The sequence below is a fragment of the Opisthorchis viverrini genome, assembly GCF_000715545.1.
Source record: "Opisthorchis viverrini unplaced genomic scaffold opera_v5_445, whole genome shotgun sequence".
In the NCBI taxonomy this organism is placed as follows: Eukaryota; Metazoa; Platyhelminthes; class Trematoda; order Opisthorchiida; family Opisthorchiidae; genus Opisthorchis; species Opisthorchis viverrini.
The window spans coordinates 328,695-353,469 of NW_008752107.1; the positions used below are offsets into that span (position 1 = coordinate 328,695).

General features: G+C 46.3%; 2 protein-coding genes across 2 annotated transcripts in view; both read left to right on the plus strand.

Moving 5' to 3' along the window:
- Positions 1 to 5,080, plus strand: part of T265_11120 (hypothetical protein) — a gene marked incomplete at both ends in the record, with an annotated part of 91,182 nt that extends 86,102 nt beyond the window's left edge. The window contains 4 exons of the mRNA XM_009177686.1: positions 268 to 506; positions 2,427 to 2,795; positions 2,972 to 3,577; positions 4,508 to 5,080. Coding sequence (XP_009175950.1) covers positions 268 to 506; positions 2,427 to 2,795; positions 2,972 to 3,577; positions 4,508 to 4,915 — 1,622 coding nt within the window. The remainder of the gene's footprint in view (positions 1 to 267; positions 507 to 2,426; positions 2,796 to 2,971; positions 3,578 to 4,507) is intronic.
- A 9,937-nt stretch (positions 5,081 to 15,017) lies between these two features.
- Positions 15,018 to 24,775, plus strand: part of T265_11122 (hypothetical protein) — a gene marked incomplete at both ends in the record, with an annotated part of 15,478 nt that continues 5,720 nt past the window's right edge. The window contains 3 exons of the mRNA XM_009177688.1: positions 15,018 to 15,171; positions 19,771 to 20,046; positions 23,477 to 23,844. Coding sequence (XP_009175952.1) covers positions 15,018 to 15,171; positions 19,771 to 20,046; positions 23,477 to 23,844 — 798 coding nt within the window. The remainder of the gene's footprint in view (positions 15,172 to 19,770; positions 20,047 to 23,476; positions 23,845 to 24,775) is intronic.

Genomic DNA, 24,775 nt, shown 5'->3' on the forward strand with positions numbered 1-24,775 from the left:
TCTACAACTGAATGTGCTGCACACAGACCGCCTCATGATTCAGTTGGCACGATATTCGGGATACCGCAGTATATTTTCATAAAGGAAACTACTCACAAGGTTGCTGAAAACTCTTCGACAGCCCACAACCGGTTTCGCCCTTCTTGGGGCTCATCAAATAGGCGCAGTCCCCGAGTTTCCGGTATTGAATTTTGTTGTATTGTGTCGACGAAGCAGACCGAGTCGAATGCCCAACTATCTTTCGCCTCCTTCATTTTTACAACACAGAACCTTTGTTGCGATCTCACGTGCTCGGGACCAGTTCATATCTGATCGAACAAGTAGTGAAGCACTACAAACTACAGCTCCGTGCTCACGCAATCAACATATTTGGTTCTGTGGATTTTCTGGGCAACCCGCTCGGATTCATCAACGATATGACTTCTGGGATTTCAGGTCTAGTCGAGCTGGATGTCGGAAGCCTGATTCGTCACGTGGCCCACGGGGTCGGTGATAGTGCGGCCAAGGTAAGTTGTACCGGTTCAACACAAAACTTGCCTTCATCTCGCTGCTTTCTGTAAAACGAATTTTCATCTCCCACAACCATTTTTCGGAAACGAACTCCGCGTTCGGTTCCGTCCCATTTCTGCCCAAATGTCCAATCACAAATATGCCTGATATTATACACCCCGAGCAGACAGTCGGGATGACTCAACCGAGGCCAGTCAGTACGGTCTTTCATATTCCCCCCGATGTTACAGTTGGACCCGTGCGACGCTCTCAACACTGGCCTGGTATCTTGACATTTTTCCGCTCAGGCCCCCCCCCCCCATGTTCGATTGCATCCTCCTATTCTTCTGAACTAGAGACTGCCTTCATTCCAGTTCCGTGGCTGGTTGTTTTTGGGGAAACGGTCGGAAAATAATGATCCATAGTTCGACTGACTGGCATGGTAAACCCTAATTCCACTGTGATTTAAGTTGGCAAACAGGTATTTTGTTTGTGTCTTCAGTTAACTTACAAAACAGAATGTTTGGACGGACTGAGTAAGAGAAAACCATTTGAAAGCAGACGGATTGTGAGTTACGCAGTCTTCGGTACGCGAAATTATGATCAGAAGGTCAGTGTGAAAATCAGTGTGCAAAATCGGCGATGCGTTGTCGTACGCCATTGCCCCGCCGGCCGTCCGAGCTTCAGCGTTTTTGTAAATTGTTTCAGCTTACGGTCGGACAGATACCGCTTGTCCAATCTGGAGCGATTCGCCCTGACTCTGTATATTAACTGAGAGACTTCAACTCACATCTGAAGGTTAATGACTATGGTTTCCTATACAAAATGCTTTGAGTGTCCACTCTGGATAAAGATGTCCTCCAGTTAGCGAATTTACACTCGTTTGCAAACAAATTTGGTTCTGCGAGAGACTCACCCAGCTGAATCTCCCGTTTGTGATGTTTCCGGGCAGTCGTTTTGCTTAAATTTTCAGCTTTTAACCCTAGAAAATCCTTATCGATCGCCCAAATATCCTAAAACCATCCTTTTATTTTTTGGAGAGGAAGGGGGTGGGGACACAAAGCTCTTAATATAAATTGGCTGCCAATTCCGTGTTTGTTTCTCATGCTGTACCCACCGAACGGCCGATTTTTTCAGTCATTTGAACATCTTGAAAGCTAACGCAATTAGAGTTTCCTCATTCTATAGTGAAATTTACTTACAGTTCGATTAACCTGTGGAGCTTCTGTTCTGTCGCCATACTCACTATAGCTCCATTTCTATCGAGGACTCTCGGCAAGTTAACGCCGACTAGACTGCTCGCTGTTGCTATTGCACAAAACCGATCACTACGCACACTTAATCGGTAACAATTCCAAGCTGGATGAATAATGGGGTTTTCTCGTATGGAAGCTCTTCAGAAGGCGAGCGTTTTTGCACTGACGAGCTTTTCTGACCGCAGAACATCCGAACTTATTGGTCTTGTCGATCCTGATCAGGTGGCTACTAACTTGCACTTAGCACTCAAGGAGACATCCTCACCTGTGGGTGGAATGTCATCGAGACACGGGAAAGGTGTTCATCATAATCAGAGACAGCGACGTCAATGTTGACATTGATGCTTCACTGTCGTACAATCACAAAGTTCATTTAATTATATCTAAACCCTTAGAATGAAAAGAAGAGCAAACGAGTGGGTGGCGGAGGGGGGCCTAATGCTGGCCTATCGCAAGCATTCTGAGGTGCCTACACCTCCAAGCGCTCAATCAGACAAACTGGGAAGAAACTGACAGCATGAGCGCCATTGACATGGATCAGTCATGGATGCGTGGCTGTGTTACCTTCCTTCTTCAGGTCGTCTGAGGCGGTAGTTCTTTTTTGATTCTGGTCATCTATCGTGTTTTCCCCAGCGCATTACATTTCGATCCTTTCATCTTTTCAATCCACTTTAAATTCAGGTTGCCGGAAGCGTTTCACATCTACTGAATGCGATCTCTCTGGACGAGGAGCATCAACACGAACGAGCTGCAATCTTAGGTGTTCGGGCGGACGCCTCACCTTTGTTGGAACCGAATCGCTCGTCCCAGACCAGCTTGGATGCTTTCGGTAGTGACTCGGCTTCCTACAGTTCTGATTACGGCGCAGACCCCCTCGAAGGCTTTGAGCTTGCTCAGGTGTCCGATCTGGTTCCTGGTATCCCTATTCAGTCTGGAGAAACCTTTGCACCCCTGGCCGCTGGAGTCCGAGGCTTAGTGCATGGCTTCGTCGGAGGCCTGACCTCAATGGTCACGCAGCCATATAAGGGCATGCAGGAAGACCAGTTCAAGGTGAGCGCCTGTTCTTTTTTCTTGTCCTGGATTGCTAACAATGCCGTACCGCGACTGCCGGCTTTTTAAAGACCTCCTGACTTACTTTTTGTCCGTGTCACTTCATATCTGTGTTTCCGTTTAGACAGACTTCGTATATACTTTCTGCTGATCTATTTTGATTTATTCACGTTTAGGGCTTCGTTACTGGATTTGGAAGAGGAATTTTGGGGACAGTTACTAAACCGCTTGGAGGCATCCTCGATCTCGTATCGGGAGTCATGACCACGATAAGTGAGGCCACGAGATTTTCTTCGAATGTTCAACCCCGACGGCGGCGTCCTCGTCGGTCCGGCTTGTCAAAGTACGCACTGCTCCCATTGGCTGTCTATCGCCTAGACGAGTCTGTGGCTCAGCTGCAACTGCATAGACTTACTCTGTTCACTTCTGCGCGCAGTGCTCCCAAGTCGTCCAGACGCTATACTTCTCCTCCCTCGACCACGTCGACTGAATGGTTGGAAATTGGTGAGGAGGTAGCTGTGGAATTGGAAGACTCTTCTGCTCACCCAGTAGAGTCTAAAGAAGTAATACATGCCTTGCAATCAGTCAGCTGCGCCATACATTCCACAGTCGACGGAGCCTGGCTTTCCCACCGCTTCAATTATCCCGAATGTGTTTTCTACGTACTACCCGTTCAAGAAGCTGGTGTTGTGGCCATTCTCACCGATCGAGCCATCTGGTGCGTGAGCAGCCAATCGCTTCGCGGTTTCGTTTCCTCTTGGCCAACCGATCCTAATACACCAGTAAGTTTGTCATCTCTTCTAGCATCGCCACGTGCTTCCACTAAATTGCATGATCTACTTATGTAGCAGTAGGTCCTTGTGAGTGATTTTCGATTTCTGTTCGCGCATAGTAACCTAGGTTTACTTTCAGACTGATATTTGGTACTCGCACGCTAGACGAGCGGCTCTACAATATGGTCAGGGGTGAAGGCTGTGTTTGATTGAGCCTCGTTGTTAGTGTCCATCTGTGGGTGTGTTAATACGCTTCTCAGACTGCAGTCGGTAACGATACGGGGAACATACAAGGTTTTGGCCTCCGTTTCCCTTGAGGTGATTGATGAACGGCCTCTCCGGATCGACACGGATAGTTCGACGTGGTGTGAGCATAGGAAATTTAAACCAACCCTTCAACTGTGATCAGACCATACTTGATCGATTGTCATCATCATCAATAACCCGAGTACATGTTGCGAGGCTCTTTCGATTGGTATTAGAAATAAGGTAAACTCAAAACCGTAGTTGACATCATTAGAACGTGAATCATCGTTTATGGTGTTCTCATGGAGCGGCAACAATGATTCATAAACGCCGTCGTTTACACGAATCGACCGTGTTTGCTTCTCTCCCTCTTGATTTACCTCGATCCGGGTCCCCTTGGGAGACTAGGAACACGCCTTTCTTTTCCTGTAGCGTTTGCTTTTTGGCCATGGTAACAACTTAACCCGTGCCTGTGTTTTATCGAAAACGACCCTACGAGACATTTGGTAAACGAGTTTGAAGTTGTCATCATGATTCTGACTTGGCATTGACCTCGATCACTGAACGCTTACCTACCTCTAAGTTGATGTGCCTTCTTTGACGCGTTCTTTGCACAACCTGTCTAATTTCACGTATTCCACTTCGTGACTTGTCATTTCAACCGCTGAAATCTATCCTCCTTGTTTGTCACAGTTCGAACGTCTACCGGGACCAATATTTCTGCTCACGGAGCACGCAACACTCATGTTTATGCTGCCTTACCACCGTCTCGATCATGTACGCGTAAAAAGGAGCAATTTCTCCTTGTCGAATTCCTCATCCACGTCCGAATCTGTGTACGTGGTTTTCACGGGAGATTCCGGAGTCAGCGCGCAACAGTTACGATGTGATCACACGTCTTGGGCTGTCCAGTTGACCAAACGTACCAGAGAGACCCAGTTCCGTTTTCTTCAAGCAGCATTTTCACTCTTTCGACCAGACCTGACCCTCACCCCGACCGCTGTGAATACAAACCCCACTGGTCGAAGCATACGGCATGGGGGTGTGCCTCTGGTCCCGGGATATCCTGTGGCATTAGCCTATGCTCCAGTCTATAGATGAACCTCCGCAACGACTTTTAGACCCAGCGTGATCTTATTCATCTGCTTTCCAGTTTCTTTTTTATCGAAGGACATTTTCAGTTCTTTCAAAATTTAGGGTGCGTTTGACAGAACCCAATCTCGCCGTTTGTCTGCTGATCTTATCAGTTATTTTTTTATATTACAAGGCTTTTTTGAGCGTGGCCTTTTTTGAGCTTTAGGGGGAGGGGGCACACCTTCACTGGTCATCATGGAAGTGTGCTTATCTCTACGATTGCACCGAAGTGAGGGCCGCCTCAACCCGATTCCCTGAGGATATCGGTTTCTCTCTACATATATCCAAGTTTTGTCAGAACCAGAAGGTCCTGAACATCAAATCGCATTTGAACTCGACGCGGAAATGAATACCTCTACGTGCAGAAGACGTACGGAAATTGACAGTGTCTGACAATCGGTGTCTCCTTAGCATCGGTTAGGTCTGTTGGGAACATTGGATTAGCAATGCTGAGGCACACATCACAATCCGAGGCTCATACAGCTGTCCAGGTAAAAAACTTGTCTACCACCTCAATCCGTTCACTCGCAAGCATGAGATTAGGGTTTGAGCCCACCCAACCTTGAAGTAGAACTTTACATTTCCCAGGTGTAAAGCACATACAAAACCGTAAGGCAGAAATGTTTAGATAGCTTAATATTTGTAATACGAAGGCGTCAGATCCAAGAAGTTCTGCGTACTTGTTTACCGTAGGCTGATGCCCCGGTAGTAATTCGACTTCACAGGCACCAGAGCCTGATAATTTCTTTTCTGTGGTCGTGTCAATGACGAAATTGGAGGGGAAGGGTTACGTAAGGCAGCCCTGTCTGACATTTGGTGTAGCGAAATCTGGTAAGTGCTTCCCGAAGAAATCCACGCTCATTTGGTGTAGCGAAATTTGGTAAGTGTTTCCCGAAGAAATCCACGCGTCTGCGGGCATTGGCATAGAGCGCCCTAAGGGGAGTGGATAATTTGTGTGGACATCTTCGCTCCACAGACAATGTCCACAGAGCCAAAAAAGATAGGCCTTGCTGCCGTTCCAGAATCCGTCGGAAGGTGAATATGTAGTCGGTGCATCCTGTTGCACGAAGGGACCATATTTTTCGAAGATCTGTGACTACCTGTATGCGGCCAACCTTCGAAAGGCAGAATCAGGGAGAACTTCGATGCCACAGCTACCAGGGCGAGGCCACGGTGGTTTCCACTGCGGTAGCGTATCCTTGAAGACAGGAATGGCCGTCCACACAGAATCAGGGAGAACTTCGATGCCACAGCTACCAGGGCGAGGCCACGGTGGTTTCCACTGCGGTAGCGTACCATTGAAGACAGGAATGGCCGTCCACATGCCACATTCTCCAGGCACTTTTTCCACGTTCCATATTGAACCGATAGGCTTTATCAAGGGGTCACCAGTGGCTCTCTGCCTTCTTTGAAGAAAGCTCGATACAAACATCCGGTGCCGGTGTATTCTCATGTTTCAGCCCTTATATTTCGCGCCTTATTTCTTCTTAAGACAGACGAGTAAGGCTTACATTCCATCCTCCGTTATGGGCGGTCTCCAAGGCTGTGCTGCTGGAGGTCAACCAGACTGTTCTAAGTGTTTGTCCCGTCACTCCGGTCGAAATTCTCGCGAGTGATTAATTCAGCCGCCTTTCCCCCTTATCTTTTTGTTGATCGCCGCTTCTCTAGGGCCAGTCTATTGTACCAGTTGATACAGGGTACGCCCGTTCCCGAGTTGTTACCATCTACCGATTTTTAATGTCCACCAGAGCACTCGGTCTTTCCCTAGACGCTTCACTATTTGTAGTTTGAGGGCCTTGTGTGCATTCAGGTCACCCTCCTGTTTGACGAGTGAACTTGGATGTCTCTCGATAAGAAGTATCCTCTTCAGCGTCAGAACTCTGGCCCGTTGGGGCATATGTCGACACCAAAAACAGGCACTACTTTTTATGTCAGGGTAACTGTTCAATCGAATCCATTCAAGCAAAGCGCGTCCAGCCCTACAGCTGAGTGAAACTCCCGTCCCATGCGTTGCCGAAATTATAATAACAATGTTTATTCCCAACTTGTGGGTGGCATGCCGTCTGGCATGATCATGCGTTTATAGTCAGAATGGGGCATTACTGAGGGATTTGCGGGTAGTGTTGACTGCGCGAAAAGGGGACAATGTCACAAACAGTGGGAGGTACTCGATTAAATAATAATAATAATATTTTTCTCTTGCAACTTGTAGTGAACAATAGGCATGAGGTCCGAGTAATTCAGTGACTCAGTTGGCTGCCATGAACTAAAACTGCAAAACCATTGCTGGCCATGAGTGACCTTGGGCGGTTGGGTAAATGGCCGGAGTCATAACAAGCAAAAGTGGAGGTGGAGATGGGATAATCCGAATTGGGAGAACACGGCAAGTTTAGTCTCAAAAATATGGTGCAATCTGAAAACAAGCAGACTCACTGGTTGCTCTGTTGTTGGGAAGTCAGGTGTAGGGGTTAGGTTTGATGGGAACACAGCGGTGGTTGAATTTGAACGAGTAGTCCAATAGGTTGGAATGAATGTCATGGTGGTCGATTGGGGTCAATGAAACGAGTAGGCAAGAGGGCACGGTTTAGGGGAGGAATGGAACAGTTGCGGGTGTGCTATCAAACTGAGTATGACAGTGCCGTGCCATCATTGGCCTGACATGCTTCAGTTTTTGGACAGCCCCGTGACGGACGTCAACATTTGAGATAATTCGTCTTGGGTATGCAGTTCATTGAGCAGCGGTATTTATTTCAGCCTGGTCGAGGAAACAAGCTCGAACGAAGCCGATATGGGACTGCAGGTTTTCTTGGTCCGTTTGGTGATCCCGGAGTTGTAGATCATAGGCCAGGTGGAGTGGAGATCAGCTAACCAGATCGTCCAAAGCGGGCACTTCCGAAGTTTAAGGCTTGGGAAGGTGAGGGGATGGGAGGAGATTTGCAAAACATAGTGAGTTTGAGGGGATATGAAATGGGATAATATGCATTTATATACATAGAAAGAAAAACTTGGCGTCTGATGCAACTAGGATGATGACAAGCGATTACATGGAGTAGGGAGTAGATAAATTTTACTTAGTAGGCTAGCGACCAGGGGCTGGTTTCGCTGATATACGGTATTATATTACAAGAGATCTAGTAAAAGCCGATATAAGCGCGCAAAAGTGTCGCATGGGAATCAGGTGTGTAAGGGCTGGCGGGAATGGTATTCTGAGCTAACTGGTTATCGAGTGTTTATTACATGAGTTGGATATATACCAGGAGAGAAAGTTGGCGGGGTAGGAGAAAACAATCAGGCCAGTAACACAGCATAATTAGAATTAGTAGGTAAGTCGTGCAGTGATTTGGGGAAGAAATAGCTAATTTTGATTTGGTTTTTGCCAGTAGAGTTTGGACGAGAACAATAGACGCTAGACAGAGTTTATAGAGTAGTCCGGTGCAGGAACTAGACTAGTACGAGGTGTAAGTTTGTACGGGGAAAAAGATAAAAAGAAAACAACCAGACCAGTAACGCTGAATATTTAGATCAAGTTGGCATTTAGTCCTTGGTTAGCTTAAAGCGGGTCAAGAGGATGGGAAGAAATGATAACAAGATCCTTTACTTGCCTATTAACTGTAACGTCGCTTGACTCATATGCGTACTGGACCTGATTCGTAGAGGAGGTCAGAGGGTAGTTGAGTATTAAGTAAGACGGCAGCAGTTTCACAGGTAAGGAATTTGTCTACAGACTGAGAAAAAGCATGGTGATGCGTGATGCTTCGCAGCTGCTCAGGAAGGCTGTTCCAGATGCGAGCGTAATAAACTAGAAAGAAGTAGTGGCGTAGGTTTGTGCGGGCTGGGGGACACACTAAGAGATTGCAGAGATTGAAGTTTTGGTTTTTACAGGGAGTTGGTCTAATCCATTCAAACGTTCCGGCGACATGGTACTCATGGCATTTTGTTTAAGTGAGGGAAATTTCAAGGTCACGGACTATCATCAATTCGTATTTTGTTACCGGTTCACGCCAGATAAAGTGCAAAAGCGCCCCTCAACATATTTGAGCATTCTTCGGTGTTCTTGAAGAAGGAAATTGCATGCACAGAATATCTGACGCAAATTCCATCCAGAAAAATCGGTCAATGATGTTTGCTTTACACTTTTCAGATTTATCAAATTATATGATATTAGTCGCAACCAATTTCTATGTGGAGCTCAGCTTCCATTGAATACAACATTCTTAGAAAACATCAGCAGCGGTGCAAGGGCCAGCTTTGTGGAGGATCCCCTTTCTCTGATATGTATAAGTAGCCTGTAGACAATGCAGCTTCACGAGGTAGCCGCAGATAAATTACCGAAACAGCGGTATTGTTTTTATTGGGAAAAAAGCTCTATAGGTGGCGGTCACCAAGGTAACGGTAGCCGTTTCACACACCTCGACTACTAATCCTAACTGTTGGGTCCGTGTCTACGTGCGACGATGTTTAGGGGGCCTCACCTTTCACGACAGCCTATGCTAATGACCAACGAATTCCCCTTATACTCATCACTGTACTCGCTTTCACGCATCTCGAATACTTATTGTAACTCCAAGGCCCGTGTCTATGTAGCGGACTAGGACCTTATCAGCGTGTTCGGATAAATTAACAAGCAAAAGTAACCAATACAAAATCACAATAGGAAAAGAATCAATAGTCAAATGGGGACTCATGAATGTGAAGATCCAATAGTCCACTACACCGCTCCAAATGCAGCAACTGGCTGTGAAAGGAAATATTCACTTGTCGGAATTTCCCACAGATGGTTCCGCGTGAGTGATATATTCCATGGTAGGGAAATTACTCACGGCTAAACAATGTCACAGGGATTTATTGTGACGTTCAACAGTTGACACAAACACAGAGATTTAGTTCCACTGGTTGAGCAGTCAACAAACTGTTCAACAGAGCGTAAATACGCTCGTTCAGCAAGAAGTCAGCAGGTCGCACCGGAAAATTGCGTATTTGTAACATTAAAACAAACGTCATGATACAATGTGAACGGCGGTTACAAAGTGTGGTTCAAGTTCAGGAAGAATGGTAAATGTGACAACGGATTACAGGCACTACATCTATGTGCGATGCCTCACCCATGCACGGTAACCTAATCCAAGGGTCAAAGACGGTCTTTCATATCCATAAATATTCTCAGTGTCGCTTATGTCTGCTACCTGAGGTAAACATCAAACCAGTATCCATGTGAACCGATCAACTATGCGTGACCAATGACGGCCTTTCATACTCATAAATCTACGCGTTATAATTCATCTCAAATACTAATCGTGCCTGCCGGGTATTTGCACACACGAAGTGTGGTTTTGAGACAACCGTCATCAAACACTTGAAAAAGCTGATTTTGGCAATTTGCTCGCAAACTTTTCATCACCAATCGAGGTGAAATCATCAGTGGGTTATTAAGGAGCGTAGGTGTGCGTAGTGGTGGTTTAGTGATTGTGCCACACTGCATGCTGTGTGCTGAGGTACGAGGGCTTGTCGTTCCTCACTCGGGCCAACCCAAAAAAAATCAAACGTAAGCTCCCAATAATCACATGAGCTGCCTCTTGACAACCAACCCCACATGGGTAGCTGTGTCGAGAATCCGGAAGAAATTATATTGACATGGAGCTTTGTTAAGCCCAATACTTGTCCAAATGTTGTCAGTTACGGACTCATGACTATTGGCTTTCCTCGTGCTGACACAGAAGTATCAGCAAAGGGCAAAAAGCTGTGGTACAAAATTTATTTAGGAGTGCAGTATCATGTGCGTAACAGACTGCTGGCACGGAGGGCGTTTCGCTTGGGTGGAAATTCATACTTTCGGAAAAGTGTTGTCCTGCAGGATTTTTGTATACTGAATGAAAACTGGACAAGTATCTTTAGGCGGTGACTCATCATGAGGAAGCCAGAATCCAAACTGAGTTCTAATATTATTCAGCAAAAAGTGTAGCCGCGTGTCAGGCGGCTTATAGCTTATCGCTTATGGCGAAATCAGATATTTTGCGCCTGCTTCTTAAATGGAATAGATATTTAAAGTCAAGACCACTGAAAATAGCGTGAAAGTGCCCTTTCAAATGGAATGTATTTTTAACCAGCGCAATTTCTAGAGACATGGTGGCTGACGAGCCGGGCTACCACGTTAGGGCTACGAAGCTTTCAGGATTAACACTTGATGGCGTAGAATATCTGCGTATGGTGAATTATTCTACAAAATTTTTAAGTAGGCGATCTTCAAGATCGCCATTCGCCACCAACCGCGAATACACAGCCAAATGTAATGACATATCGCGAACTTCAGTGAAAGGCTAATCGCTTACAATAGAAGAAATTTGCACACTCTTCTGCAGCTGAAAGAATTCACCGAAAATTCTAGAAACGCATGGTCCTTTCTGGATGCAAAATGTGCGTGGATGCCACTCCTGTAAACAGTTTTTGCAATTTATATCTGCTCAACTGGTCGAAGTAGGAAGTTGTGAGGAAGCTCGCTAATTGCCATTCGGAAAGAACGTCTCGGAAGCCGCGTTCTATACCGCCGGATAAATTTTGCCAGGTTGGAAGAACGTACGGCTTATAGATGTTGTAACTGTTTGTTGCTGGACGGCAGAACGTTCCATTTTAACTTGCAAAAGATACCACAACGGCCAGGTCGTCGACCATTGCGGAGTGAAATTAGCTAGTACACATGGTAAGCATGTGGCTACGGTCCCATGATACCTAATCGGCTGTTCAGAGCGTATCCATTCATCTCTACTGAGGAAAGGTCCAAACTGGACGAAAATAAAAGGTGAATAATATTGGTCGTTCTTATAAGTAAATGTGGCCCGCAGGAAATTGTGTGGCCTTTTTGTGTGGAGTTCTCACTGAGCTTTTAACGTCCTTAAACGGGAGGAAGATACAAATTGGGCTATCAAAATGTCACCAGGAGGCAAGTGACCGACAAACCGGGGGCAGTATTCACCATACAATGGGAGCACCTCATCGAATACAATGTCATAAGGGATCGTTTACGCAGCGCCAACTTCAGTGGCTTATTCGTGTTGCGTAATTTCCTACATATTGATACCAACTGGCAATACCCATTAAAAATATGAGACTTACATGAAATGCATGACGCCTCGTAAACAGTCAAGCACTTTGGATTTGACGGACCGTGTATGCTTCACATCCAAACATCATCATCCCTTTCCTTTAACTGGCGCTCTGCAGAGGGCAGGGTTCGTCATGAAAACAGTATACGCGATCCAATGCAGACCAGCAATTACTGGTGCTGGTCGGTCGGGCGAAAAGCTTACACAACCCCAAGTCTGTGTCACCAGACCGCTATCCGAGTTCAGGCGCGGTGTCCGCGACCACCGGTCGTCAGTTGCAGATGTTGAGTGTTGACGCAGCAGGATTTTTTCCTGAATAATCAATCGCCTAATGATGCCTGTGACACTCCTGGGTTGTCTTTTCCGAAGCAGGCCGTCCAAAGATGTCGGTAGTGGTTTGGGAAAAAGTGCTAGGGTACATTTTCTTCCGGTAAGTTATGATCTGACAACCGACGTTAGTGGTTGGTAAAGTAATTTGAAAAATTTTATGAAGAATATTTCTTACTGCATATCACTAACTGATCTCGAAATACAGAGAAGGAATGGATGTAGGGGAGAAACATCGCCTAGAAGGAGGGGCGTTTGCATTCTTTAGCAAAGGTGTCAACCTGGGTGTTTTCACCACGAACTATAATTTCGCCAAAAATAAATTAACCTCACCTTTTTTGTTCCAACACTATGATAGTGCAGCCTTAGCTGTCGCGGCGCTAGGTACCCCAAAACGAAGGAACGCGCACACGTGAACATTCGCCCGGCTACGTTCAGAACGTAGTCGACACCCTGCAGGATTCCCCGTCGGTCGTAATGATACAACGCATTCACCTCGAATTCCCGCGCCACTCGGCGTGCCAGACGCTTTTTGTGTGGCGTGCTCTAATCCGTCGAAATGATGTGCTTGCACCCTGATATCCCCAGCTCCATACGGATTTCTCCCACACCGCTCTTGCGTGACAAATATGCTCGTGTTTATGACGGCTTAACTCAAGGCAAGGACGAATGACTCATATCGGATGCCATATTTTTCGACTTCTCAAACGCATTTGATAGGGTCCCACTCGTCCCGCTGTTCCACAAACTCGAGTTTTACGGAATCCAAGGGAAAATCCTTTACTGGATCAAGGCGTTCCTATCAGAGAGATCATTCCGAGTGAGAATGGGCTCGACCTACTAACCAAGTTGTCTACTTAGGACGCACGAAAGACGTCACCCCCATTGAGCGTGTCCAGCGGGCCGCTACGATAATGGTTGCCGGCCTCAAGTCCGTGGATTGCGAAACGCGTCTCGTGATGCTTGATCTCTTTCCCCTGGAGTACCGTCGCCTCCGAGGGGACCTAATTCTTGCTTGCGCCCTGTTTGAACAAAGCTTGGCAAAGAGGTTTTTTACTGTTGATCCAGCAAACACCCGGCGGGGGCATAGTAAGAAAATTTTCAAGCTCCAAACACACACATTCATCAGACAAAATATTTTATCATTTCGGGTAGTAGCGGCGTGGAATGACCTTCCTCCGACGGTCGTTCACGCTCCTTCTAGAACCCAGTTTAACGCACTGTTAGACACATATCTGTGCGAATGCTCGCGCCGGCGAGCATACTGCCCCGCGCTGAGAACATAAAGAGCAGTGCTACACCCTTTTTTCACTTGTGCCTTTCAGGTGAACGACAGCCACTGNAAGAACAAAACCGACCCGGGAAACTTGGGCAATAGCCTCGAACCTGTGTATCAATCCGTGAATCCATGGATTTTAAGGCGACCATCGGTATTCTTCAGACGTTAGTTAGGCACACCGATCACATCCCGGATTTTTCGTGTGCAGCTCATCTTCGGGTGGTACAAAACCGGTGGGACGTATGATGACAGACAAATCGCGGGTCTGCACAGCACAGTGTTTGCAGATCTTGCCGGAATCTGTGGGCTTGTAGTATGCTGAATGATAAACCTACTGTACAGTACTGTCCAAGAGAGCCAGCGGCAGAGTGCGTCTGTTACCAAAAATACATGGGTGTTATGTGGCAAATAGTGCTTCCTGAGAGCTTTTCCAATATGAAGGTAGCACAATATGACGTCACAGCCGAACACCGTTCTTGCGACACTCATTCATGTCGCCCACTTGTTCATGACGAAGGTCTTCGTTTGACACCTCTTCCATATTGTTCCCCTGAATAAGCCTGACAGTTTTTGCACGGAGCGAACGGTTCGCTTTCCAAGAAGGCATACATAAGCGGAAGCCCGGTACCCACGCCATCCTTGATCAGGAAGGCATACAACTTGCATCTGCAGGTCGAATATTATATGCTTCAAAAAACTAACCCAGAACGGTTTGTCGCTGTATACGTTTAATACAACTCGGAAGCGTCGAGTCAAGTCTACCTGCTGTCATCTGTAGAAGCATGTGTGGCTCTGGTGACCTTCCCATGGATGCAGCCTAGGCGAGCATCCGACCTCCCAAAGTTCTGACAACGGTACGTAGAACTTACCGGTGGTGCGTGCAAAGAAGACAAGCGGGAACTACCGGTTTTGCGTGAATTTCCGGTGTCTGAATGAATTGATCACATTCCAGGTTTTAGCTGCCCATTCGATTGTGGAGATTTTCGGTTCCCTTCATTATTTACGACAATTCACGATGTTCGAACTGCATTCCGGATACGGGCAACTATCTAGCACGGTGGAGAACCGAGAGAAAATGGCGTTTACTGTTGGGGACTTCCAACAACGTCAAATTAGCCGGAGGCCGTTTGGTTTATCTTCGGCACTATTCATTTTCTGGCTTTTGATGCTTCGTTCAATGAAGGGATTCTAGAATGTTTCCGTGCACGGAGACGATAGTTTGGTGCAGATGCTTGCAGAATGTGGAGGTCAAATGGGTAAGGATGCTATTATAGCACCAGAAATCAAACGACCTAACTGAACGCTATAACCGAACAATCAGAAGTGGCAGGCGGCCGAAGGGGGTGACTGGAAAGTCAGCCTACCAATGGTGTTGCTAGCACATCGTGCTTTCATACAGACAAACACAGGCAAATCCCCGTTCTTGCTGATGTGCGGTCGGCATCCACGCCTTCCAGTTGGTCAGGAAGTTAAGTTGTGTCTGGCAGCACGTCTGTCTCCGGAGGAGCTGGGAGAGCAAAGTAGGAAACCTCGGGTGAACCCAACCGTCGTTCGGGAAGTGACTAGACAGAAAACGGCAAGTAGAAAGGTAAGTTGGCTCTGGCAGCACGCCTGTTTCCGGAGGAGTTGGGAGAGCAAAGCAGGAAAGCTCGGATAAACCCAACCGTCGTTCAGGAAATGACAAGACAGAAAACGGCAAGTAGAAAGGCACGGCCATTCCCCATAGGTACGAATTCCAAGCAGAAGGATCATCAGAATCCTGTATGAAGTGAACTGGGGTCGCGGGAGCTGGACAGTCGGTAACAAGGTCCGTTTGTCGTCACCGACCACCGGTGGAACGTCTACACCATTCAAGAAGTTTGGGGGTAGAAAAGAGTAAATGGGCCTCAGCTTCGGACGTGGTATGATCACCCGAAGTTGAGGCCGAATAGATATGCTGTTGCGGCCGACCTAACAGAGGTAAATGGAAATCGGTGGCATGCAAGCGACCTTTAAATGGGAAAGGTGTGTAATGGAGGATAATACCGATGAGGCGTGCGGGTATCATATTGTTTTCCCGTGGCTTCGCCTCGTGTGCATTCCATGGTGTTTGCTTTAGAACCTGCGGAAATATTTTGCAGCGTTCGATTACAATCGCGGAGTAGTCAATGAAAATCCACGAAGGTCCAAGAAAATGCGTGAGGATGTTCAGTTTTTAAGAATAAGGTGCGTATGAGATGTTTACTTTCCCGTCGAATATTTTTTAACGTTTTAGTTGGTTTTTGCCAATTAACAAATCCGCGGAGAAGGACTTCCTCTTTACACTGGCTCGAACACCGTTTGCAGCTGACGCTTAATCAAACTAGCTGAACATCCCCAAAGTTCGCTGTCTATTACAAGTTGGGCCGTTGTACGATCAACATCCTCTGTGCACAGGGCCCTTACACGCCCAAGCATTGACGAGCCAATACTGGTGGAAACCGACTTTGGATGGGCAGAAGTGTTGTAGGTGTATGGTTATCAGGTGTAATAATCATCTGGATTTTACTTAACTTCACCCACCTTCCCTCCCAACTCACAAGCCCTGAAAGACCAACGAAATCTGTCAGTGATACCAGCGAAGATTTATCAGTTTTAGTAACGTGAAGTGGAAGAATAGGGAAACAAACCCGATGGGCGTTAATTTGAAATTTTCCCAACCCAGAACTGCAGGATTTCAGCATCCATACTAACCGACAAGAGCCGTTAATTGACACTCAACACTTACTTAATGTGTAGTGGTCGGCTACGCAATAAGTTGGTTTACCAGGAGTGTGTGGCAAAGAAATAAAATAATAACGCTAGGTTGGGTATACAATAATGAAGAGGTCAGATGAAACAGACTCAGTTGTTCTCTTTAAAATAGTTCTTTGTTGGCCTAGGTCAGCGAATAAACACTAATCCATTNTTGGTCCAGAGGTCTTCTTCTGAACAGTTCCCACATATAATAGATTCCGAAGATGTCTGAAATGTTTTGGTACCAGAGTTAGTACATGAGACTCGCGAATGATCGCTGCAAGCGCGAGCGAAATCAGAAGAGAGAGTCGAAGCACGTGATCACGCTTGTATTCTGTGAAATTGTAGAAGTGCGCGTTTTTGTAGTTTTTCGTATGCAAACAAAAAACTATTATGCAACTGATGACATACGTAGTGTTATGATGGTTAGTGTTAATGGTACAAAACGCCACAAGTGCGCCGGTATGAAGATTTCTTAGTAACTGTTTCTCTGTCTCTCTTTAAAACTGGCATTTTGGTAGCCCAGTTAAAAACTACCGATAGCTTACTAAACTCTTTCAAAACGATGACTTCTAAATAGGTTTCATAATTTTTCCACTTGAACTGATTCAAATTCACGCTGTGAGCTCATGGAGGGCATGCTGTGATTGGCCAAAATATGTACGGGTCGGCCGTCCATCGTTGAGCCCAGCGCTTGCTGCGCTGATACGGCGGTCGCTCACACCATGTTCCTCACTGTTTCCATGATCTGTAATTGTTATGGTCGACTCACCAGTGTGTCTACATTATTTCATTCTGTAGATGAACCCCATGAGGATTTCCTTCTGGTCAAGAAACGGACGGGGGTTTTTGTGTGAGATCAAAAAACAAACGCCACCAACCGGCAGTACACCGAAATGTGGGTGGCTGGGGTGGGTTAACTAATTACAGTGTGTAGCTGTTGATCATTTTGCCGAGCTTGACAGCTTGTTTTCAGGCGATTCGTCAGCAGTTGTTTGGACACATAAGTGTGTGTTGTGAAAATTGGGTGTGGGTCATTTTTGGAGTCACCTTGTAGCGAACTTATGATGGCCAAGTGTCCAACTCAAGATGGCCTAACCACTTTCCCGCCCAGATATTTCCCTCTCTGAGAGTACTGGCCGGAATCGCCTTCTGTGGAATTCATCTTCACATTACTCTTGCTCTAATATTATCCTTCCTGTCCAAGGGCAATCATTCTGATGGGTCCACGCAAAGTTAGAGAGCGCTGAACTTGGCTTTCGCTCTTGATAGAGCTCATCGGCAGTGGAGTTTGGATTGCATGTTTGCTACCCGAGTGTGGTACCTCTACTCCGTTAATGTTTTCGAGTTTTCGATCCTGAACAGGCGGACATATTCACGCATGAGTGGTGTGATTGTTTAGACTCAAGATTTCTAACAGTGACCCGGTGTCTCCTCGTATTGTCGATCGATCAGCCTTCCTTCCCAGTCGAAAGGAAACAAATTGAAATGAAACGGTACCAAAGGTTGATGGACGGAGGGTCCGCAGAACTGCGGAATGCACTCTGGCGTGTATAGAAATGGGACCGGAGATGCACTCATTTGCCGACAAATACGAAAGCACAAAAATGCTATCAAAGTAATCTGTACTGGCAACTGCATAACAACAGTGGAGCCTCAATAACCGTGACCCTAGACCATTCCAGGAGTGAACGCTGTGTCAAAGTGCCCATCTGGACGATAGGTATCTTGACGTGGCCCAGGGTTTCCCATTATGACAAGGAGAAAAAACAAACCCTTCACCTTGCAGGGTGTCGGAATGTGCACCCCTGCTGCACATAACCAAAGGACAGTAATCCATGTGCAGTAACCAGACGGGCGAGTGATCGTTTGAAAAAACGAGTCTAATTTGTGGGCCTCAAGGTATAGACTTCGCATGACGGTTGGTCTATTCCGAATGTGTGAATTCATGGACGTTGGAGTCATCGCGGTGTACCACCCTTGCCTCTAATCCTCCAGCGGTGAAGTCGGATGTGGTTCGAGAATCGGTTGCGCGGAAACGTTGCTGAAGTTTCCTAAGAAAACTTAGTCTTGTAACCTATGAAGGCCTGGCAACCGGTCGCTGTGCCTGAGCAGCATGTATCCTTAATTATTTCTGAAGCTGGATACTACCGTCTCTGAAACTAGTCGCCTTCTGTGCAGCAACCATAAAACATGTACCGAAGACACATTGGGTCCTGCTACTACAGTTTCAGTCGCCGGAAATCAGAAAAGTAGTGGAGATATAGCCAAGCATTGAAGACGTTAGTATGGTCACTCTGTTCGAGGAACTTGGCAACTACTCATGCCTTTGATGCGTAAGTACCACTGGAAAATGGGAAAGCAGTGGAGATATAGCCAAGCATTGGAGATGTTAGTATAATCACTCTGTTCGAGGAACTTGGCAGCTACTCATGCCTTTGATGCGTAAGTACCACTTAATGCGCGATTGAGCTGTGATGTCAGTGTCATTACCCGTAGGTAAGTTTAACCTTTGGGGTCTCCATCCTTAGAGCGCAGACCCAACTGCCAGTCCGTAGACCTGACCAATGCTTTGGAGACACTGATGGTCAAACTGACATCTTTCGTATGTCCTCTACGCGTAGAGGTTAGTGTGTGTGAATTACACTACCGCGGTATGAACTCTGACCTTGATAGCAACCTGATATTGCCATCAGTGTAGGAAGTTCGCTAAAGCTGAACTGGCTTTCCGCTTGCGGAAACATCCTGGAAGTCGCCGATATGTGGCCATTCCTTCCCTTTTCTTTTCTATATGCGTATGCAGCAGTGAGCTTCCTCGATGTTTGTGACCTTCGTACGTTGATCGCAATTGTCAACTGACCTCAGCTTGACAACTTTAGCTGCGGCGTACTATTAGTTAGCGCAGGGGCGAAATGTCTCAAATGGTGAATTTACTGACCGGAGGTTCTGTGGTTCGAACCCTACCTCTGCCTCTCTACTTCCCCTCCTTAGGCCTGGACAACCGGACAGTATCCCAGCCCTAGTGCTTCCTTCTGGCGGCATGGCAGCTAGGCATCGGAAGGGTGTTACAGGTGAACGATTTAAAATAATTTATTCGGTAGCCCAGTCACCAAGGGTCGAAGCGTTTGGCCGGAAACTTGAGTTCAACTGAAACCTGGCTTCACCATTGCACCTATGTAGCTCTGAGCAACCTGCTGATATTTTATCCCTCGCGCTATCCTGGGTTACTTAGAAGCGATACATCTTGATGGTGCCATAATACATAGATTTGGGTGTTTATGTCGCTGAATGGTTTCCGATGCGCACTTCAAGTTCTGGTGGCGGTCCGATGTCTCTGCACAGTTTTGTTTTCGGTTTCATTTTAGCTCTGATTGACTGTTTAACATCGTTACGAATAAAAATGAGCGCGACGGTTTCCTGGGAACATTTCCTCCCCGCAATTCGTGTACCAAGCTCCGAAGACAAAATATTCAAAGACGAATGTCCTTTTCACTTTGAAACAGCAGAATCTGGTGATGGTTTGTATGTATGTCTGAAACACTTCATTGGAGTTGGAGCCAGTGCGCTTCGAAAGTACGCTGCCTCAGCTGATTCTCGGGTCTTTCTACAGTACAAGATCAAACGGACATTTAAGAATCGAGGTAAGAGATAAAAATCCGCATACTTTTGACTCCTATCTGGCTATTCATACATGTCTTGGAAATTAGGATAGAGTTTACAAGACGGAGAATTCCTTTGAGTTTTTCTCTGTGGGACGCTTTTAGTACGTAGCTGCTATGTAGTTTGAATTAACCATGATGACTCAGATACTGCCATTCTTCTCGCACCGTCTGGATAGGATCAACAGAAAATCCATGAATCAAATACATCTCGGCCAGTAACCCCAAACAGTCCTGTTGGGTGTTTTATATATTTACATTTATCGGAGGGCGAATACCTCATGGATTTAGGATTGCTGTATGTTTATTAACTCAAGCGAATACTTGGTTGTGCAGAATGTACTTCAGTCGCGGAAAAAATTCAGCAGCATGGCTGTGGTGGTTCGGTCATGTGCTACGCATGCCGAAACAGTCTATGAGACGAATATTGTTCTCCGTACCTCCTTCAGAATGGCACAAGCAGCGAAGTGGACAAGGTGTGACTTGGAACAAGGGTGTAAAGAATAACAGGGAGTTTAGGTGCGTCTTTCAGGTCGGGGTTCCCGTGCCTCCTGTGTTTGGCTGCAGACATTGCAAGATGTCAGTGGCGTTCGTGTTGTCACCTTTCCAGATTATCTGAGAGTTTGCGGGTGTAAACGCCTCAGTGTTTGCGGTAGTCCAGCACAAGGTCTCTTTCGCCACCCACCTTTATTTTCACCAAAGCTTTGAATGTAATTCGATGAACCTTGTAGTTGTATGGCAGTGAAGCATCAGTCTCAGCACTGATGTTGCTATTTTTGATTATAATAATAATATAATGATGAGGATAATGTTTATCCAAAAATAATCCATCCGGTTTCACCGTCGTGACTAGTGCGGCACCACTATGAACTTCTCCATCCGGACATAGATCCATTGGTATCATCTCGGTGGATGGCTCATCATCAAATCAAATCCTCGACAGCATGACATCAGTGTTCAACACCGATGCTTCACTGCCGTACGGTAAATGGCTGAACTCTTATGAAAGGCCAAATTTACATCACTGTTGTCTACCACCTGATTTCATCAAAACGGCAAGAGTAAGCTTTGCGAATGTCATCGTACCAATGGATCCAATGACGGACCCATTGTCACAACAAACTGGGCTGGCCAGGTAGCTCACCGCACTATCATGAATCACTCATGATGATCAGTCAATAGTTTGTACTGTCTCATTCACTAGAAATGCTCTGGTGATGATTCAGCTGGCAATGAGGTGCCAGATTATGACCGATCGTTTATTCTGTCTTGTCGACCACACCGTGGTCATTTATTCGGGCATCCTCGAACTCAGTGACGTGGTCTTATGTCGACCTTGGACATGAAGGCGCAGCTGTACCACAACCACTGGTTTATTAGTGTCTTCCATATGTGGGGACGAGATCGCTCAGTGGTTAGAGCGCGAGTTTACTGACCGGAAGGTCCGTGGTTCGATTCTGACCTCTGCCTCTCCACATCCCCTGTCTAGACTTGGGAAACCTGACAGTATCCCAGCCCTAGTTTTACTTTGTGATGGCATGGCAGTTAGGCACCGAAAGGATGCTACAGCTGAATCCGCCCACATGTGGTATGTACGCCAGAATCATCGGTTTGCAATGCCTTAGCTTAATCGCCAGAGTCCACCTACTTTACCTACTTACGAGATGTTAGCTCTGATTCCTAATTTCAGCTGCTGTTAGTGTTTGCTAATACCAATAATGCGCTGTGAGCATCTGCCGGAACTTCGTTCCGAGAAGTCGTTACTTCCTTAGGGACCAACTTTCAGGAGTTCACTTAAGTTGTAGCTGCTATTCAGAAGTGACCAATTTCGGTTGACTCCTTTGCTGAATGTTTCAGTACTGAACGCACTCAAAAGGGTTCATTTTTGGTGAGTCCCTTGAGTGGTCTCCAGAGATAAACGTTTGTACATAAAGCACGAGGTCAGGACACCGACCGTATAGTTCACCGGACGCCGATCTGCCTGTTAAAGAATTAAGTTCGACTAGGAGCGTGACAGTGGATAAATATGATGGCGATTGTTCAACAGGTGATTTCTATGTATTACTATCCTTTGAGGTTCTTCACAAACCTGAGGAAGACCATTCCAACGTTTCAGAGGAAAATCAAATGGTAACTGATGATCAACAGCAAACAATTTAGATATACGAAAACTGTCGCGCAGAGCTTGCTTCAAGCAATGCAATTTTGTAAAACAGTCAAACATTTAGACCATTAGTGATGTCGTTTTTGTAGCGTTCTGTGTGACCAAGTGTAACTGTAAACTGACGTTGCCAGCTTTTTAGAAAAAGTGAATCCCTGAACTGAAGTGAAGTAAAACTTGGGATTTTATTGATCCTTCCCAGGCAGAATGAACCACTTTGACCCGGTCCTGCGGTTGTCACTATCGGGAGATCACTGACTATTAGCTGTCAAGTTTCCTTTGGGAAAACTAACGATAATGTTTTAGTTGACCGCGTACAGTGCACGAAGATTTTTCAGCGTAAGCACACGGAACTTTATTGATTGTGTCTTATTTAAATTCGAATGTTTATCTTCCTCGACGTGTTCGTAAACATAAGCCTTTCTTGGATCACTGTGATCGTACTTGTTTCACTTATTGCATTGTGAGCTCGGGAAAGCTCAGTGATTAAGGACGAGTCTACTGCTCTGGGCTCTTTCCTGGGGTTGAATAACTTGCTTCATCTCAATCCTCATGCTTCTGGTGGCATTGTAGCTAGGCACGGAAAAGGTGTTAAAGTAGGGTGATTTATTCTTTTGATTTTACTCACTGCATTGTTGAGATTTGGTGCGAAGATGGAGTACCGAGATAGTTCGATGCCACATCCATTCGCACAAGACTTTGCTCTGTCCTTTTGGTTGCTGCAAGGTTTAGCGCCTTACTGTGTTAGTTGAAAGTAGACATCTACACAGGAAGTTCCACGGATTTGGCTTATCTTGTGGTTTGCGGCAAACTGTCGTGATTGCAAATGCGGAAATGTCCATGGTTGCTTTCTATGTAGGGCACCGAAGCATCAGTGTTAAACACTGATGGAGCGAGATAGCTCAGTGGTTGGACCGAAAATTTACTGACCGTAAGGTCCGGGGTTCGAACCCGACCTCTGCCTCTCGACTTCCTCTGTCTAGGCTCGCGCACCCCGACAGCATCCCAGCCCTCGTTCTTCTTTTGGGTGGCATGGCAATTAGGCACCGGAAAAGTGTTATGGCTGAACAATGTTTTGATTTTCCTGATGTCATGCTGTTGAGTATGATATGAGGAAACTGTACCTTCACTCTGTTACATAACCACGTGGTTCTGTGACTGTGGAAAGGCAACACAATGCATTATGCCTACTTTTTCCTGTTTGTTGCTCCCGCGACGTTGTCCGTTTCTAGGTCAATTGTTTTTCCACAGATCCTTCTTCAGAACCACACCCAACCAAACTGGCATTGGGGGTCCCTGGAGGTTTTGATCTGCCTCAAGACCGTTATAGCGTTACGGAACAGTGGGCTCTGGTATTGCTGCCTCAGGGAGAACGAGTGGAAATACCATGTCCGTCGGAGGGTAGTCCTTTGGCTGATATCTCTCACCTCGTACCGCTGGGAATGCCGGAACGGCTTGCCAAAGCTGTTTCTATCGTCCAACATGCCGAATCTGCACTGCTGCTGGAAGAACGTGCCAGGAATGTTGAGGCGTGGGAAGATGAAAACATTCGACCAATATCCTCCCACTCGTTGGAGTTGAAGCAATTGGACAATGGTGTTCGGATCGCCCCATCGTACGTAGGTCATTACTCGTGATAGTTTGAAATCAGGGTGCCACTGAGTGCCTCATGAGTCTTTTTGGCCACCCTAAGTGATTTGACTTGGACCAGCGCAAGGGGTCTAAGTTTCAAACCCATGGTCGAGCTAGCTGGTTACCGGTTGTTTGAAATTTTTACTCAAAAACCGGTTTGTCCTCCATAGCTGTCAACCGGAGTTTTCAAAGCATCCCCACTTGTGAAGCGGTAGGTTTTGAATTCAACCCTAATTTAATGGTCGTATTCAGTCCTTGCCCCTGTTATGACACATTTCGAAGGAATCTCTTCACAATGACTACCGTCTCATGTTCCCAGTCGTTTTCAAGACCCAGCTGCGCTCCATTGTTAATCAAACCATCATCGTCAGCTTCTCATATGAAGTGTCCAAGACACAGCAAACGGACACGATCCGTCTCCACATTCCCTCGTGTTTTGCACAGCTGGTTTTTGAGGATCGGCGGATTAGCCGGAGTTTTCGATTAGTTTCGGGACGCTTAAACACTCCAAAATCTCATCTTTCCAGACCAGTAAGGTGTCAGACGTAACTGGTTGGCAGTGATGTGAATATAGCCTAACCTATTTATGTCTTCTGTTGGCATTCACATGCTCCAGCTGACCGGTCTGTGCAGCATCCGAAAACCATCCAGCTACTTTACACCCCAGTAACCGTCCGGTTACCCCTTTTCGATTAGTGTTATTTAGGTGCCGGAGATTTTGTCCGATTCGTTCGTACTTGTTGGTAGTCCAGGTTTTATCCTGTATGTGGAGCCAATCTATTGCTGAAAATCCGAGAGGCCCTGTACAGCTGTTTCACCATTTATTGGGAGGCGTCATCAGTGCGCATCTCACAAAACTCCAGGGACTTTCGAACATCAGGCTAGTAGTTTGGACACTTGACCGTTGGACTACGAGCG